Here is a 19,659-nt window from a genome sequence, read left to right as displayed (position 1 = left end):
CCAGATCTTCTCTATAGCAGCTCCCAAAGATAAAGCTTCTGTTTTAAAATCAGTTTCCCAGGAAGTTTGACACCAGGTAGTAGAAATATGTCAGGCCCCAAAGAATGGCATACATCTTTCACTGACATGAAACACACAGGAAGTGCAGCTTGTATGCTAGTGCAAGCACGCGCGGGTGTGCGCGCACACACGCACACACACACACACACACACACACTGTGCCCCACAAACACTCAGAGCGAAGCTACTGGAGCAGCTCTAACCCCTTTATACCTTTCCCAAGGGGATCTGGATATACCAGTGTTTTTCAGAATCTTTCATTTGAATCACTAAAGCTTATTAGTATTAGTTCCTATCTCCTTTTGATTGTTTTTTTTTCCAGTTTTATTGAGATATAATTGACATACGGCACTGCATAAGCTTAAAGTATATAGTATAATGATCTGACTTACATATATTGTAAAATGATTACCACAATAAGTATAGTTAAAAGCTCCTATTTCTTAAATAAAAAGAGCGTTCCTGAGAAAGCAATGCTGAAATGAGGGTACAAACATTCCCTTCTGAATGTTAAAATATCCGCAAACATCTTCTTTCCACTCATTGTCCAAAAGCTCACCAACTTTTTATAACCCCTTGCCTGACACTCCTACTAAATGCATTGAGTGTCTCCGTCTTGACTCGCACAAAAGATAATGGGCTGACAGGAGAGGAATGAACCCTTGGAGAATTATATCCTTCCTTATCTGCCCTCTCAAGTGCCTGGCTCCTTCTGTGTAAATTTTCCACAGTGTTACACCTCATAATTGCTATGCCTAGCATTAGATATTGAATAATCCTTCCACAACCGTCGAAGTCATGGGTCAGTTTAGACAAGGGCAGAAAAAGCATGTCTGGCAGCATTGCAGACATTGCTGGCTGTGAGGCATCGAGCATAAGTTCAAAACTAGATGTAAAACTTTCCAGTACGAATAAACCTATAAGAAACGACAGAATTCAAATATTCCCATTCTGCTCCCCTAATAAATTAATGGACCTCGACAATGATCATCAATGGCCGCTAACATCACAAAAAGAGAGACCAGCAGACATGATACGCCTCCGAATGGAAGCACGAACACCACTTATAAAGTCTTCTTGCCAAAAAGTTGATTCTGCATTGAATCAAGCTTCTAGCTCTAATTAGCAAGTCACAGCAAATACAGGGAACAGAGGGACACAATAAGCACCACCGCCACCGGGAAGCAGTTACCAACAGACTGTAAGACACTCTGCAGCTGTGTACCCCAAGTGTGATCCAAGGACTGGCCAGTGCTGGTCCACACACTATATATTACTAATCTATAATGAGATAAGGGGCTTAAGCTTGAATGTAAGTCACCTCACTGCTTCCTTCATCTAGAAAGTCTTGCTATGAAAAAATACCAGCTCAGCTAAATAGTGTGCTTAGTGACATACTGCATTTACAGTCTGGCACCTGCTTCTCATCTCATCACAGACTGAAAACAAGCATCTAATGGACTGGCATTTTAAGTAACACTGCTCTACAGGTCATGAACCAATTTCTTTTTATTTTTTCCCCAGCTTTATTAGATATAATTGACACATAACATTGTATAAGTTTAAAGTATACAACATGACAATTTGATACATTTACATATTGCAGAATGATTACCACCAAAGCATTAGCTAACACCTGCACTTGGTTACATAATTACGTGTGTGTGTGTGTGTGTGTGTGTGTGGTGAGAACATTTAAGATCTCCTCTCTTAGCAACTTGCAAGTATTTAATACAATATTACTAGCTATACTCAACATGCTGCACCTTAGACGCTCAAAGCTTTTTCATCTTATTACTAGAAGTTTGTAACCCTCTGACCAATCTCTCCCCATTTCCCCCACCCTCCAGCCCCTGGAAACCACCACTCTACTCTTTGTTTCTGAGTTCAGCTTTTTTACATTCCGCATAGAAGTGATATACAGCATGAACCAATTTCTTCAATAAATAAATTACAAGGAAAAAAAATGACAGAGGGACAATCTATATATTTTAAAATATTTTAAGAGATTTATCAACCAATTACAAAATATGGACTTAATTTGGATCCTGATTTGAATGAACTATTAAAAAAAATAAAATTTATAACCTAATCAGGGAAATTTGATAATACTAATCAAATTTATGTATTAGCAAATATCAAAATAGTATTATCAAATACTCACTAGATATTTGATATTTTTTAAAGTAATGCTAATTTTAAATGTGATAGTATTGTGTTTCTTTTTTTGAAATTTACTATTTTTTTATACAGCAGGTTCTTATTAGTTATCATTGTGTTTGTTTCTTAAAGAGCCCTTGCCATTTACAGATGCATAATGAAATGTTCGCTAATTAAATTATTTTTCAGGGATTCACTTTAAAATAATCTGTGGCAGGGAAGAGAAGTAGATAAAATAAGATTGACCATTCATTGATAACTGCTGAAGTGGGAGCTTCATTGTAGTACTCTCTCCAGTTTTGTATATTTTTGAAATTTTCCGTATTAAAAAGTTAGAAAACAACAACTTTGCACCAGCATCTGGCCTAGTTCATCCTATAGCCATACTCTCCTACATATCATGACACCACACTTCTGCTTTTTTTTTTTTCATTCATACAACAACCATTTCTATCTGCTATGCAACCCAACATTCTTGAGCAGGATGGGGATCCCCATGTAGATATAATAACAGTCCAATCCCACCATGTTTACCATCTTAAGCAAGTGGCAAGAACCAACCAAAATGCTTCTATGAATCTCACATATGCGGCTACTCAAATAAGGTTAATGTTCATTAGACGAGGAATCCAAGAACAAATGACTTAATCACCCTTGTGCAAATAATTAAGCATATCAGCCCAGGAAATGGGTTCCCTTGGGCATGGAACTACTTTCTGACATGATTCATTTTCATAAGGACACCGTATCTTTCTTTATGACAAACATAAATCTATCAGTTAATAAAAGAGTTTGAGGGGAAAGGTACTGATTTGTATCCGGTCCGTAGAAGGGCTGACATGTTCACAAATGGAAGAATTCTTATAGTCATGGGAAATAGGAAACGAAAGGAGGAAATAATTTAGCAAGGAAGCCTGTTATTCCTCGATGTGTGACAATGTGTCAACTTATTTTCAAGGAGGGGCCCAAATGCATATGAGCAGTTGGGTCAATCTAAGGTCAAATTAGACATGTTGTCTAGAATTCTGCCAAATGTTCAACAATATAATAAGTCAGAACTGCTGACAAAAAAAAAAAGAAAGAAGAAGAAGTAGGAAAACCTGGCGCGCATATTCTTGTAAAATTCTTAAAAGGTTTTCAAAAGTTTAAAAAGAAAAGCTTATTTTGTTATTTGAGGTTTATTTATTTCCTGGGAAGTTGGCAGAGTAGAGAAAGTACCTGGTATTTGTTTGTTTGTTTGTATCTATGTTTTTACTTTTTTATAAACTTCTATGGTATTGGTGGTTGTGTGATTTACCCCAAGGGAATGAGAGATATTAGGTAATTTGAACATTTTTAATGACAAGCAGAAAAATAACTATTATCTGTTTAAACTATTCCTTATTTAAAGCAGTCTTATTTTTATAGGCTGTGAATAAATAAGAAGCAACCGCAACTTCTTAGAGTTTATTGACAATCAGTTAACCAGAGGTTGGTGTATAAGGGTGCAGGGTATAGGAATTCTGTCAAAGCTTTGTCTAAATTAAGATAATGTATGTTTTGGTCCACTTTCCCAGATGTTCAATAGTTTAAGATCTCTTCAAAGCCAACTCTCGTTAAAATCAAAATGGGAATCATTAAAAGAAAATGAAAAAACTAAAAAGATTTTCAATTTCTCAAAAGAAATAGGGCACAGAAGAAAAACAACAAATAAGAATCCCTTTGTACTGACTGAGCATTACGTTGCTGCAAGGCATGAAGCCAAAGGAAGGGAATGCTCAGTTGGAAAGTGAAGGCCATGGCTCTTCTCAGGGGCGGCTAATCTGAGTCAGCCTGGCCCCAAATCACACAAGCAAGGCCTGTCCACAAGGCGCCTAGAGAGAACAGCAACGACGGAGCGAGATGGAGTACTGGGTCTGTGGAAAAGGTAGCTTTCTTGGTCCAGAGGCAGATGTGTTGTGTTTCCCACTCGGCACCTCTTCCTCTTTTTTGCTACCTGAACTCCTCTTTCCTAAGAGGAACCCATTCCACATCCCTCAGTCCTGGACAGCCCAAGTGCCCAATTTCTTTGGTCACAGTGATGGGCACGTGACAGGAGCAGTGCCAGAGTTCTCAGTGAGATCTGATGTGTGAACGCTGGGAAAGAGTTTCTCTCTTTACCTCTGAGATCAAAAGCTGAAAGGTAGTATGACTTGGAATTACCAGTGGTCATCTTGTCTACCCAATCATAACCAAGTCTTTACTGTGATAAGGCAATTAAAGCACATTTCCAAAACGGCCAACCATGTGACCACAAAACGGTCCCAACTCTCAGGGCATCTCTTTGCAATACTGCCAAAGAAAGTGGTTTTCAGGCCAGTGCTTCCATTTCCTAAAATCTAAATTCCTTTCACAAAGGTTCTTGAAAAAAAAAGTGTTCATCAGGAAGGAGACAAGACCGTTTGCCAGATCTGCCAGTAAAAAAATGCAAACTTCTTTGGACGCATTGGCGGGGCAGTGGTGGTGGTGGGGGGGGGCAATACCAACAAGGAATAATTTGGGGGAAGGGGAAATTGAAAAAATAAAAACCTTATCCATACGTCGACTTTAGGCATGTATAACCAGATCTCCACAGACAAAGTAAGTTTCCATTAAGATTATAATTTAAAAAATTTTGAAGTTCAAGTTTGCTTCCTACGTTTCTGAGAGTAATTAGCTCCAAGATGAGAAAGTGGAGACTGTGGTATCCAGATATTAATGATCATCTAACTTTACATAAATGCATCAGGCCCTGTACTAGGAACTTGAAATGTATTATCTCATTAAATCTTGGGACAACTCAGAAAGGTATTATAATCTCATTTTACAAGTGAGGAAACTGAGGCTCAGACAGGTCAAGGCACTTGTCTGAGATTCCTTCCTAGTAGGTGGTGGAGCCAGGATTTGACCCCAGGCATGTCTGTATCCACACTTCCAAGCCTCCCTGAAAACACAGCCAATGGTTATTAGTGTTCACTGAAAATGACTCCTTGGTCCTTTCAAATATAATCCCACAAGCAATACCACTCTACCCAGCTACCCACAACCAGGCTCAAATAGGAAACAGTGTGAGGTAATTATAACGTATACCCCAGCCACTAGCTCTGGGTTTTTATGACTGAACTGCCAAATCACTCTTAGCCAACTCTTCAGGAAATGTGCAGACACTTTCTCAGATTCCAGCTAAAACATCAACTATGTGGCCCTGGGGGATACAGAGCTCACAGGGTGGTAATGGGATATAAAATTTGCGAACTTGAGGTCAGTGGCCTAAACTCTGGGGTGTGAAGCAGCAGCAGTCCATGAAAGACTAAAAACTAGGTGCCGACTTGAAGGTTGCATATCAAGTCCTTCCCTGAAAGGCACTTGTTCACATCAGCTCAGACATTAACCCCATCAGTTAAGGGAGAGAAAGAGAGTCCACATGTACTTCTGCCTAGAATCACTGGAAGAAGAAGATAATATCAACAGGCTTGAGACAGGGTGTTCATTTCTGACAATTCAGCATTAGGTCCAATTCAAACATAGCTGATGCTCAATAAATGGTTGTCACTTGGAGTAGGCAAGTGTTCTACAAAATTGGTGGGATAGATGATACAGAAGACAAGAATGTAAGATTTTTTTTCTTCACTGGCATGCTTCTTGCTTGGAATCTCAATGTATAAATTAGTAGTGTAGATAGCTGAGTCAGCAAGTTATAAGATAAGAGTCTGAGCTTACAGACCTAGAACTGCCATGGTTCATCCTAGGACATCTGACGCTTTAATTGCTAATTATTAGTGTGAGTGTGGGGATGGGGGGAGTTACCCATAAGACTCCCAGAGAAGACTCCCACTTCTCTTTCTCCCACCCCCTCCCTACAGCCCTCACTAGCAGTCACCTCCCTTAAAGAGCCCCATCCCACTCAACCCCACCTAATCTGGAGGCTTCCATTGATAGCAAGGTAGAACTGTGGAGCTAAAACTCCAGTGCGCAGCCTGCCATCAGGGTTGCCCACTGAGAGACTGATCGCACTGCCTAAGGCCAAATAAACAAGAACAAGAAAAATGTTCATGACCACATGATGTAGGAAGTTTGCTTATTTACAGCACAGTTGAGGACTTGCAGATATCAGTCACCCTTTCTAGGGTAAGGAGACAAATAGGAGGCATAATCTCCTACCCAATAACACACTTCTAGTTAAATCCGCCTTTGCCACCATGTGGCTCAGCTTCCACACCTATGAAGTCGAGAAGAGAATAAGAACCCTGAGAACTTTCTAACGAACTTTCTCTGGGCCGCAGTTTCAGCGTCTATAAATTTCTAAAGTCTGTGCCACTACAACCATTTTGTAATACTTTGATAAAGATGGATGGCCTGACTATGGAGGAAGATCAGAGTCATGAAAAAACAACATCTACAAATAAGAAGAGTCTTTAACAGTTACTCATCAAAGGCACCAACCTATTAGGGTCTGATTACACGATCTCATAAATTAGCACCAAATGGGAAGGGGAAATGGCAGGCAAAAAAACATTATCCATGAGGAGAGGGGATGCACCCAGCAACACGGCACCATATACACAGTTCATAATAAATGATGGATTAACCTGCTTTTCCATGATATTCCTCTAAATGTTTTTACAGGAATCTTTTCTGACATCCAAGCATCTTTCTTTTATGTCCCGCCTCTCCTCCATAAGCCCTCGGTCTCCTGAAGAGCCTGGTACCAATGTGGCCAGGACTGAGGTGGTTGTCATCAGTATCTGTCAGACACCAGCATCTTCTCTGTCCAGCCCAGGTCCACTGGCTGATTGGACTCCACTCTAGAACTTTCTCCAAACTCTCTCCTCCTGCCTCCCTCAATCTTTCTCCTTCCTCCCCTAACAAAAACCTTACCTCTGGTTTTCTTTTTGAACACCCCAAGACCCCCAAGTAAAAAGGAACATTTTATTTAGAATTTCTTTTTCTTAATGTTTAACCCTTATTTGATATTCTTATTATCCCTATTTTATTTATTTGTAGCTCAGCTTAGGAAGTTAAAGAAGAAGAAGAAAAAGAAGATGAGACGACAGTGATGAAAAAGAAAAAGGAGGAGAAAATGGCAACGAGAAAGAAGAAGAAAGAGAGGAAGAGGACAAAGGAAAAGGAGAAGAAACAGAAAAACAAAACAAAATAAAACGAAAGCCTGTCTCTGCAATACATCTCTTTATTAATAGAGGTTTTACTACACTTCAGTTCAAAACCACGAACTTAACAGCAGACATAAGGCGTCCATAGAGCCGACATAAATCTTGCCTCCCAACACCAACATCATAGAATGGTTGTACTATATTTGGACTTAGATGTGTTTGGATACTTATATTTGAATGTAAGTATGACTGATGGTCTAGGAATTCACAACCCTTCAAAACACTGAACCAAATCACTTGTCTAACGGCACAGTTCCCCCGCTCTGAGCCTGCTTGCCGTCTGGAATACATCTTTGGCTGGGAATGGTGGAGATAGCGAATTTTCCTCTCTCCCTTCCGCTCTGAGGAGGCTGAATAAATAGACTCAGTGATAACGTCAACAACAAAAAAAAAAGCCACTTGAGAAAGTGGTAAGTCACAAGAACTTAAAACTAGGATTCGATATCATAGAGCTCTGGATTTACAATCCAAACGACTGTATTCCTAACCCAATTTTATTCTATTAACAATGTGGCTACTCCATTTACACAAAAAATAATCTAGTTCAGCTCACTACAATACCAATTCTATTGACAATTGCACATCTATCTTTATTTACTAATTATAATCCCTGATTCCAGAAAAAAAATGTTTCTGAGGTATATTATACCAACAGATATATAGAAATGGGGCTATTAATAGAAATTGAAAGTAAAATCCCACATAGAAGGAATGTAAAACATATCAGATACCTAAATTAATAAAATTAAGTGACTGTGCATTAAATTTGTCCCTGAGTTTCTTAGAGGCTAAAGGAAATGGGCGGAAAGTTAGGAGTTTTATAATTCTTTTATTTGGAAAAACAAAATTTGCCAGTTTTTTAGGAACTGGGGTTTGTGAGTTCTTTAAATGCAAACTAAGAACAATGCCCTTAACATTAATCTAAAAGATCACAGAGATACATTATTCATGTAGCGTTTTGCATTCTGAGGTTGCAGTAAGCAAAATACAATGAAGCATCTTCAATGGGAAACTAAGTCAATCAGACTCGATCAAGTTAGAATTGAAACATCTGATTATCCTTCTCAAAAACCCGCTGCCTCACTGTGGCAGCTAATCTCCAAAGAGGTTGCCCCAAATTCCTCCCCTCCCTGCAGACATAGGCTGCGCCTCACCTCCATCAAGAGGCAGAGCTTATTAGTCCATGCCCTTGAACCTGAGCAAGGTCTGTGACTTGCATGGAATTTCAGACTAGGCTGTCTGAAGAAAGTCTGGTAGCTTCCACTTTTGTTTTCTTGGTATCCTGAGCTGGCTTGTAAAAAGTCTGGCTATGCTGCTGGATGGTCCATATGGAAAGAGAGACAATCTGAGACTCTGTGCAGGAGAACCAAGAAACTCAGCCAACCCTGATAACATATGAACCCACTTAAGCCCTTCCAGACAGCTCTTAGCCATTCAACTCAGTCTGTGGACAACATATGGGGTTAAAACATGTGACCAGAGATCAAGAGGCTATTGTTCAAGATCCAGCGCCAACAGACACTTACCCTGAACAAGGCCTGGTAGCGGCACCTGGGGCTCAGTTTCCCCATTGGCAAGAAGACACTCAGTGGCCCCATCCCCAGGGGCAGGCCTAGGCAGGAGATCACATAGGAGATAGCTTTAAAACCTGTAAGGCTCCCAGCAGAGCCAGACGAGTGGCTCTCTGCTTCCTTTCGTCCCTTCCTCTGTCCATCCATTTGGACCAACCACACCAAAGTAAACAGGGCTGCAGGTGCCAGTCCATGATCACAGAACCAGAAACACATGTGGAGAAGTCATCTTACTCATTCTAGACCCAACAGACATTGTGGGAAGCAGAGACAAGATTCCCCACTGTGTCCTGTCCAAATTCCTGCCCTCCAGAATCATAAGAAATAATAAAATTATTGCTGCTTTAAGCCACTACATTTGGGGTAATTTGTTACATAGCAATAAGATAACCAAAACACTCACAAACAAAGATAGCTTGTTTCCTTGCAGTAGAGGGACTAGGAATGACTTTGTCTCTCTTTAGTTTCTCATTAATGATGCTATAATGTTTTTACATATAATGAGTTTCAATGTATATGGACGTGGGAGCACCCTAGGTGCCTCCTCGGCTTTGCCTCTCACAACCAAGTGGTCAAGGACTGCTCATGTTGCCACTCAAGCCTCCTCTTCACCCCCTCCACTGCTGTTGCTCTGGCCATCACCCACTCTCACCATGACTCGACTCCTATATTAGCCTCCCAAATCTCCCTGCCTCTAGTCTCCCTACTCGCTAAACCATATACCTTTGACACTTTGGCCAGAGTGGCAGAGATCGGATCGTGTTCCCATCTTAGAATCCTTTACTAGCTCACCATCCTCAGCTTTCACAACAATCAGATAGTAGCATCATGTGCCCTTTAGTCCCTCTCCCACCCCAATCTATGGACAGACACACACGGTTGCATGCTGCACACCTTCAGGGGGCTCTACTTGCATAGGCTACACTATGAACCGTGCTCCCCGAAGCCATGCAGTGCAAACCCTGCCCATCATACTCAATGTCCCTCAATCCCAAACACCTTATATCCCTTTTGTTTCATGCCTTTTTCACTAAAATTTTTCCTTATTTCTCTCCTATACTTCCTCCAAGCTCTAATATATATATAATTTACCTTACCCAGTCAATCAATCAAATCGGTCAGACATTCAAAAATTGTCTACTGAATTCTTACCATGTGCCCAGTTCCTAGGTATACCTAGTGATAAAACAAACAAAAACTGAACCTTCAAGAAGTTCTCAGTACTACTAAATAGTCACTTATTTATCACATAGACCAGAGATTAGCAAACCTTTTCTGTAAAGGGCCAAGCAGCAAATAATTCAGTTTTGCGGTGCCCTACTGTCTGTCACAACTACTCTCACTCTGCCACTACGTGTGAAAGCAGACATAGATAAAGCGTAAACAAATGGGCATGGCTTTGTTTCAATACAATTTTATTTATAAAACAGGCAGTCTGGTCCACGGTTTGCTGACCCCTGACAGACTTTCACTGTGAAGTCTTTTCTGAAAAATCCCGTTCCCACAATGATGCGTCCCTAGTCATAGGGACTGCATCTGCCTTCGATAAACATTGAGTCTTTCTCCACAGCAATGGTAGAAGATTCTGGTGAAATGAAGGTATCAAGAATGTGGAAGAAAGAAAGTTACCACATATAGGATTTATTGTAATTGAGAATCATTAAAATATATTGGTTAAGAGCACTCACTAGGAAGCCAGATTCCCCAACTCTATCTCTTACTAGTTTATGTCCCTGGAGGAATAACTAAAATTACTGAAAAACTGCATCCCTCAGTTTCCTCATCTGTTAAATGGGCAAGTAGGTAGAATCTTCCTCATAAAGGAGCTGTGTATTAAATGAATAATATATGTACAGCGCAATAGTGAGTGACATACCAGAGCTTGCTATTCTTTCCCATAGGATACAACCAAGGTGAAAAATGACACAGAAAGAATTAAATAGCTCATCATATTGATGAAAACTTAAGACACACACCAGTTTCCCCTGGAAAGAGAAACATCTCTTGCAACTCTATTCTTAAAGAAGTTCTGCATGTGGAACATGAGAGCAAGAGATTCTGAATGACATAATGAGGAACGTCTCCAGCTCAGAACCATGGGCAATGCAGACGGAGGGTGCCTGTGATGGTTACCTACCACACTCAATAAAAGTTCAAGGTATAATACTAAAATACACGTGCTATCCAAAGACCCCACAGCTCAGACATTCTATAAGTCCTTCTGTGTTTTATTAGTGTCTTTGCAGAAGTATCAAAGTTTCTTGTTTGACAAAATATTATATTACTATGTTATTAACTATACCTGGGATTTGTGAACTAGCATGAAGGAATATTAGGAATTTTAAGTGGAATTTTACCAAAGTCTTAGTACTGCATTTTTGTCCAGAGGAATGAAAACCAAAACCATAACTAAAATTAATGGAGAAAGAAAATTTAATATTAAGAATTTGTCTTTAAAACTTAACCTTTGCATACCTCAGCTCTCACAGCTGTAAAGGTAAGGTAATAAAAGGACTCACCTTATAGAGATGTTATGAGCATAGAATGAGCTATAATATGCAAAACACTGAGAGGAGTGCCTGGTACCTAAATGCCATCTAATCGTCACCTACCACTGCTACAAATGTTATTATTATTTATTTTTTACTTGCTCCTAGATCCCATGTCCTTTCATACCTTTCTGCTGTCTCCTGATTTTTGTAATGCATCTGATTCTCCTACCAAATATTAAGCCTCTCCAGGCTGTGGGTGCTATGTCTCTGGCATTCCACAAAGCTAAATTCAACATAGCATTCAATCAAGGCTTCTTGAATTAATGAATTCTTTGAATCCCAGCTTCGACAAGTTAGTGTTAAAATGCTTATGACAGGATTCTTGCTTTTGATGATTTTACAATCTAACGGGAAAATCAAGCTTAACAAACTTGAAATATTAAACTCTCATATGCCTGCCATATAACTCAGGCCTGATATGTTACTGATTTCAGCTTTCTTTAAAAATTTCATGGAACAAAATTCTAAGTTTCTAGAATAGGCCTATTTGTTGGGTTAGTTTCTAGACACAAAGAAATTGTTAATACAGTTTATTTCTCTTTCAAGAAAACGTTTTTTAAATCTTATTTTCACCTTGAAAATTAAGGCTAAAATTCAGAAATTGGTTAGGCTTATTGTTTGGTTTATTGCAGGAAAAAGCAAACAAATTATGTGTGAGTATCCTAATAATTTGTTCAGCATTTGGCTTGATTAGAGTCAGTAGCATAATACTATAATCTTTTTAAGTACCTGCTATACAAGAAGACAGAGGAATGTTTCACTATTTTTTAAAAAAATTCCAAATAAGCTTGTAGGGATGTCTGTACTGCCATTTCCATCATCCCTAACCTCATTTCACTATAACTTGATGTATCAATATGTTTAAATTAATTTGTGATACCAACAACTTATGCATTTTTGTAAATAATCTCTATGTCTTAAATGTTACAAAATAAATCCCATAAATAAATATTTTGTCTCCATCTTCTTGTTTAAAATGTGGAATTGCTGAAAACTTTTATTTAAGAATATCTTTTTTTAATGGTGTTGCAATATTTTAGCTTAATCTATTCAGTAAATGAAATGACAAATCATACCACTGCAGGAGTTTTTCCCCATATTTAATTATTAGCCTATCTGACTTTGGATGAAGTCTTAAAGTCTTCTTTATAAAGTAAAATGGACTTTATGAAGTCTACAGAACTTTTTCTGTGTGCCCTGCTAAAGTTCTTTATTTTAATAACAGACGTCTGTGCAATTAATCCCTCTGAGTTTGTCATCACATAATCTATCCTGTGTATGAACTGTTCCATGCGTATTTCTGGTAACAAGACCCCTGGAAAAAAATAAACAAATAAACAAAGACCAAAAGGAATCATGCACAAGGGGACAAATTGTGTGAAATACAACCAGTCTCATACACTTATAAGCCAGGCAATGAGCATAGACGTTCTCAGTCCATCTTATCAGAGATTTGGGCAAAGGAGGTTTCACTCTAAAGAATTTTTCCCTTTGATGGGAAACTGTAATATTTCCTTATTTGGGAGCTAAAGCAATAAGGCAAACATAAATAAATGGTGCATAAGTACTGCTATTCAAATAGAGTTATGTGTTTTTTTAAAATTAGATTGTCTCCCACACTTTTTGCCTAATCACAGAAGTTAAGAATTTAGCTGAGAAAAATTCTTCTGAACTAAAATTCAAACAATAAAGCTAGGATTTTATTATTTCTCATAAAGTCATCTCACATATGTTAAGCAGTGCCCAGGCAAACAAAAACTACTATACATTTATTACTTGAAAACGTTTTTGAAACTTGCAAAACTCTCATTTCAAAATACAGAGAAATGCAATTTTTTCAGAGTGACTGGGGACCACACTCATTCCATTAAAAAAAGGATTTCCTGTAGAAACAGAAATTGGCGATTTACTCTAAGAAAACAGCGAAAGCTGGGAAGAAACTTGAGGATGCTTAAGTTTCCACTGTGGAACAACGTCTGCTGCCCAGTGAGAAGGGAAAAAAAAAAAGAACACCTGCAACAGGATGGGAGGAGAGAAAGACAGGCTAGGACTACACACCCAAAGAGGGAAAAACCACGCAGGTCCCTAGTCTGGGACGCAAAGGAGCTGACAGGAAAGGAATACATATCCCAAGAAGAAGAATACCCAGGCAAATTCTGTGGTCACCTGTCACATCAGAGAAAGAGAAGAAGGCAGTAATTTGTAGGAGAGCCCAGACCAACGCACGGAAGACACTGATGAGTTTAAAGCACCTTTTACCTAGAGAAGATATTAGTGAGGTGCTGAAAGTTGCTGCCACCAACTGGGCACCAGGCGGACTTAGGGGTTACAAATCACTTTCACTTCATAAACTGTGCATCAAAATGGTAAACAGGTTTTACTGTAGTCAGAGAGGTTAGTTCTGAAGCTGGTAATATTTTAACTAGCAAAAGTAGAAGTTTTAAGCGATAACTGGAAAAATGGAACACAACTGCTCTTCCTGATGATGTATACAGCACGGTGTGGTTAAAAGACTTATTCATGTGAGACTGTAATAGCAATAAGCAGAGAGAATACATCTTAAAGGCTATTCAAATTTAAGATAAAAATTGGCATTTGTTTAAAACTTATGGGTAAACCTTTGATCCAGCAATTCTATTTTCCTTTATTAACTTATACTACATATAAATATTCACATGTACACAAACATGCAAGTAGAAGAATGTTGGTAACAGCAAAAAATTTAATATAATCTAAAGAGCCATCATTAGGGAAATGTTCCAGCCACATTATGGGATTCTATACGCCAAGAGAATGCACGAAGTAGATCCCTATGAGTTGATAGATGGATGCACTAAAGATATATAAGAGTAAGCAAGGTTTGAACAGTATGTATGGTATATTCCATGCATTAAAAAGGATACACACACATATCTATCTGTGTGTGTATATATATACATATATATTATACATATATATATATTTGGATATGTTTTATACTATTTCTAGAAAAATACATAAGATAATGGTGTCTGAGAGGTATTTACAATTAAATATTTTTAATTGTATATCCTTTTAAATTTTTATTTTTTACCCCAAGTATATGTATATAATACATATATTATATACATATAACATTTTAGATAACATAAGAACTATAAAAATAAAAACCTTTATATTATAAAGTTTCATTATTAAAGCATATTAATATATATTGTTATGCTATAAAGGTTAATTATAATTATTTGTTAAACTTTTCATATGTATGCAAAATCTCATAGATAACATGAGAAGTAGGAACACTCATAATTACTGATCTATTAATACCATGTTTTGGGGAAGGCTTTACGAAGAGTTTGCAATAAGGTAACGTCCACGTTAGTGACCAAATACTATAACACAGAGAAGTGTTTCTTTATAATCTTAAAAAAATGTAAGACCCAGAAGAACTAAGTGCTGGTGTGAGTAAAAGCATGGACAGCCTGTTAAGCCACAAAGTAAGGCTTAGTTTCTGTTTTCACGTTGAGTTAGGGCCTCCCGAGGAAACACGCTGGTTGGTGATAGCACATAGAGACGAGACAAATGTCTGGCTAGGCCTAATGTCTCCCTGCAGACCTTCATCCACAGAATTAAACCCCTACTTCCTCTCTCTCTATGGGAGCAATGCCATCGAGCTTAGCTATTAAGATAATATATATGGCAGAAATATATTTTTTGAAGGAAAAATGCTAGGCTAAATCAGGTCCTTTTGAGAACGGGTGAAAATCAGTTTCAGTCCATCTACTGAACTGGCCATGGGCCGTGCACACAGGGCAAGACATGTCTGCTGCCTGATCAGTATCAGGCTTAACATGATAAGCAAATTTCCTTTCCAGCACTGTTGGAATCCGTGATTTATTTTCCACAAAGGCCAAGATGGAACTAAGTTAATCATAACTATTTCCTAGGGTCAGAAAATCATGCATATTTCACCACGGCCTAAGTGCTTGGCTCTGACAATCATGTTGTCCCAGATCTAGAGCAGGACTCAAAAACTGGTCCGTTCAGTTTACTGTACTTTTTCCTTCCCATACTTGGGCCATACAAACACAAATTTCACTACATATATATAATAAAAACAGCCCATAACAAAAAAGAATACGTGAAATGTCCAGCCACACATCCAAGTGGACACCATCACTTGGTCACTCAGGGTCATATAATCAAACTACACAACTACTCAAAAAAGAGCAGCAATGAGAATCGTAAGAACTTAATAGAAACCTCTGTGTATTTACTGTCTAGGTTCATTACAGGATCCTCCAAGGGGACAAAATGGGTCATTTATAATCCATCCTGCTGCTTCTCCGGAGGCTTGAATTTAAACACTCTCAGAAAGAGATACTTCCCTTTCAATTTGAACAATTTTAAGGGAAGGGTACTCCCACCCTTCTTCAATTCAGGGAACTGGCCATCCTTATAGAGTCAACCTGCCTGATTTAAATACTTTCTGCTGAAACATTTTCTGTAATAGGGGCATGAGAAGCTGGTGAAATGCTCAGTTGCATCTGAGTAACACACACGACAGGTTAAAAACACTCCTTCAAGGCCAGCCACAGCAGCATTACTGCCCGGATGAAATAAAGAGCTTCTAACAACCGCAAAACAACTTCTCAGAAACACTTGCCCTGCTCTGCTTCCAGTGTAGACATCTGAAAGGAAAACTCAGTCCCTAATTTTAACAAGCATAACTTAGAGGAGAACCAACCATTAACTATGTGTCTTCTCTGACTGTCTGTCCCTGAAACTCCTTTCTTTCCTTGCTCCTTTACAAACAGAGCATCTACAAAGATGCCCACGAGGCAAGTACTTTCCCTAAACACAACCGGAATTGGTATGAAGGGAAAGGTTGGGCTGCCCCTCTTCCCAGTCGCAGCTCCTCCCCTTCTTCCTCAAAGAACCCTTCTCGCCTCCCAAAATCAGCCTCGACAATGGCCCAAGATTCCTTTTAGCCATGACCTCTCCTCTGGGGCAGAAATCCTTAAAGCGTACAGGCAAGGTGGTTTAGCCACAAACGCGGCGAGAACTGGATAACCCTTGCATCTCTAAGGTGCCCCCAGGAGGTCTTGTCAAGGATCCTTCTACTGTCCAGAATCGACCCTGTCAGTTCCTCTGGATCTTGATACTCGGGAGAAGAGGGAGGGGACACCCACACCCAAGGAGCTGGCCCGTTCCATTACCCTTTAAGCGCGTCGTGTCCTCCGCCGCCTCTTCTCTTGGCCCGGCTGGCTCTGGTTTCCTTCACGTTCCCAGCCTCCAAATTGGCGTCCGCCCCATGGCTCGTGTAGGAAGCTAAGAGCACGGTAAATCCCAGGGCGACCTCCAGCAGCCCCCCTCGCCGCATGATGTCGAGCGGCCGCCGGCTCCCGCCGCCTCTCGCCGCGCCCCGGGCTCGGTCCGGGGCCGCCGCTGCGCCCTGGAGCGCGCCGCGCCGCCGGGGTCCCGCTCTCCCGCCGCCCGTCCCCCGGGCCGGGCTCCTCCCGCCTTCTCCAGGCGCTGCTCCCACTTCAGGCGGCCCCTGCCAGCTGCAACAGACAAATCGCCGAAGCGGGGGAGACATTCAGGGCTTCGGGATGCTGAAGCCTCGGGGTCCCCATTCCCGAGCCCAACCCGCGCGCCGCCTGCGCGTGGCGCAGTTACTTTGGGTAAGTGAAGACCGTTTGCTCCACAGCTGGCTGAAAAGCCCAGGCCCCCGGCGGCAGCGGCTCCAGCCAGCCCCTCGGCCTCCCGGGCGCCGCCTGAAAAAAGCGCCGCAAAGTACCCATGTCCCGAGCAGTTCTAAACCCTGGGGCAAGCTCGCTGCGTTTATTTTTTACTAGCACGAATTGCGCACGATGCGCGCTCTGACGCCCCAGCTCCCCAGCCTGTCCTCTCCGCCAAGCCGCGGGGCTGGAAGCCCGCCGCGCCGTCCCCGGCCGGCTCCGGGCACTGCCACCGCCCCCCGAGCATCTGACGCCGAGCCCGGCACCGGGAGCCCCGGGCCAGGAAGCTGTCAGGCAGGGGAGGGCCAGCGCCAGCTCTGGACGTTCCGGGACAGCCCCTCACCCCAGTCCCTGTCCCTGCCCTCAGCGCGGCGCAAACGCAAAAGCCGCCGTGGCTGAAGCTCCAGCCCCGGTGGCCGCCCGACCCCTGTCGGGACCCCGGCTGCACCCACTGGAGAAGTGGCGGCTCCGGCTCCCGAGGCGGCGGCGGCTGTTCCTTGGTCCTGGCCGCGGCAGCCGCTGCCCTGCTCTGCCCGCAGCTGTCCCAGCTGTGGCCGCCTGTCCGCCTGCGGCACCCACAGTCTCTGCCGCGGCTCCCGCGGCCCCCTCCTTTCCCCACCTCTTCAAGTATCGTCTGCGCAGCGGTTTCTCGCGAGAGAAATACTTTTTTTAAAAAAAGAAAGAAAAAGAAAATGACACCCCCTCCTACATCCCCCTCATCACCACCCCACCCCTCGGCCCCATCCATCCTCCCTTTCCACTCCCCTTTGCCAGCCACCGCCTCGGCGCGGGGGCCTCCCTCGCTCGCAGGATTAGCGCAGTGGGAGGAGGCAGAGGTGATCGGGTCCTGCCCGGCCTGGGATTTCGCGTTTTGGGGTGAGGAGTTGAGGGAATGGGAAGAAGTCGAGTAGCGGTTTCACCCGCTCTGCGGCTGGGAGATCTAGACCCGAGATTAGCCTCCCCCGCGACCTGGGAAGCCCTGCGGGCGCGGAAGGCTGTGCCACCTGTACCTAGAACGCGCGCTGGAGACGGCGGCTCGGAGGCCCCAGCGGCCCCGGCGAGAGAGAAGACGCGTCCCGTTTGCCCGCGTCTCCCCGGCGCCGCCTCACTGCGTCTCTCGGGCTGGGCACAGAGCTGAGGCCGGAGGCCCGGAGGCCGGGGCAGGGCGCCGCGGGGGCGCGGCGGCGGCCGGGGCTGATGTGCGAGCGGGGGAGGGGGCTCCGCCGCTGCCACCGGCGTCGAGAGCCCACTCGAGGCGCGGTTCTGGGTCTTGGTTCAAGTCACCCAGGTTGAACCCAAGATGCTCCAAGAGTCTGAGTGGGATAACGACCCAGAGGCCTGTGAATGTTGGAACCTGGGATTTGGGATGGAGGCATTGAAGGGGTGGTCCTTTTCCCCAGCCTGCAGCTAAGATTGGGCTTCTCCTGGACGAACCTAGACCCTATTTCACCTCCCCAAACATTCATATTCTCTCTCTCTTTCTCTCCCTCTCTCTCTCTCTCTCTCTCTCTCTCTCTCTCTCTCACACACACACACACACACACGGCTGCCTCTCCAGGACAAGCAGGGCACAGTGACTTTAAAGAATATAGTATTTATGGTATCCTTATATAGCTAAGGCCCCGTGTTGCCTGCACCCTATAATGGTGTAGGAGGGCAGGAAATCACACACTGGGCCCTAGGCACTGGTACTGGAGACCCCCAGAAAATCCCCGTGGAATAGCCACCAGCTGTCAAGCCAGAAATAAGAGCGCAGCACAAACAAACAGGAATCCTGTTGAAAGGGGTTTTCCTTATTTGCGATTATTTGTGCCCAGACAATAGGGTATAGGGACCTGGGCAAGTTATTTAACTTCTTTCCACTTGCAAGACGGGAATAGTAATGTTGACCACCCAGGGTTGCAATGGTGATGATGAGCCTGCCGAACTGTTATGACACCATGATCTCGAGGATAAAAACAGTGAAACTGTCAAAAATAGGAGCCCATTTAAAATCACAGCCCTATAAGTATGTGGGCTAGTTTGAGTCCTCACCTGCAAAAATTCTCTTACCAGATTCATGAATTGGAGCCTTGATCACACACCCATGGTTGAGTAAAGGCGAGCCTTTGTTCAAGAGGCATTTACTGAACACAAACTGTGTCCCAGTTGGTGTGTGGTTGAACCAAGCTCGTGGGTGAGCAAGGCAGAAACGTTTCTCCCCTCACATAGTAGTCTACAGGGAAAGGCAGACTTGAGACAAATGATGACTCAAATTTTAAATGCCAAGAAGGAGAAGTCCTGGTTGTTTGCTTGGAGGATATATAACGGAGTACTTGACCTAGGTTGTGGCTGACCAGGGAAGGCTTTCCTGAGGAAGTGATGTTTAACTTAAATCCAAACACATGACTAGACTTTACTTAGGGCAGTGGTTCTCAACCCGGGGTAT

General features: G+C 42.3%; 2 protein-coding genes across 2 annotated transcripts in view; one reads left to right on the top strand and one right to left on the bottom strand.

Moving 5' to 3' along the window:
- The window catches only part of FBN1 (fibrillin 1), a 252,818-nt gene extending 234,967 nt beyond the window's left edge, over positions 1-17,851 (bottom strand). The window contains exons 1-2 of the mRNA XM_036841971.1: positions 17,684-17,851; positions 16,710-17,054 (exon numbers count right to left, since the gene is read on the bottom strand). Coding sequence (XP_036697866.1) covers positions 16,710-16,873 — 164 coding nt within the window. The 5' untranslated portion in view covers positions 16,874-17,054; positions 17,684-17,851. The remainder of the gene's footprint in view (positions 1-16,709; positions 17,055-17,683) is intronic.
- On the top strand, positions 16,875-18,142 carry LOC118889844 (proline-rich protein 2-like). The gene is made up of 2 exons (XM_036842004.1): positions 16,875-17,286; positions 17,580-18,142. The coding sequence occupies exons 1-2, from the start codon at positions 16,875-16,877 to the stop codon at positions 18,140-18,142; spliced, it is 975 nt and encodes a 324-aa protein (XP_036697899.1).
- The last annotated feature ends 1,517 nt before the right edge of the window (positions 18,143-19,659 follow it).

Source organism: Balaenoptera musculus, chromosome 2, assembly GCF_009873245.2.
Source record: "Balaenoptera musculus isolate JJ_BM4_2016_0621 chromosome 2, mBalMus1.pri.v3, whole genome shotgun sequence".
NCBI classification, from domain to species: Eukaryota; Metazoa; Chordata; class Mammalia; order Artiodactyla; family Balaenopteridae; genus Balaenoptera; species Balaenoptera musculus.
Note: the sequence above shows the minus strand (reverse complement) of the source record. Positions and strands in the feature narration are given on the sequence as shown.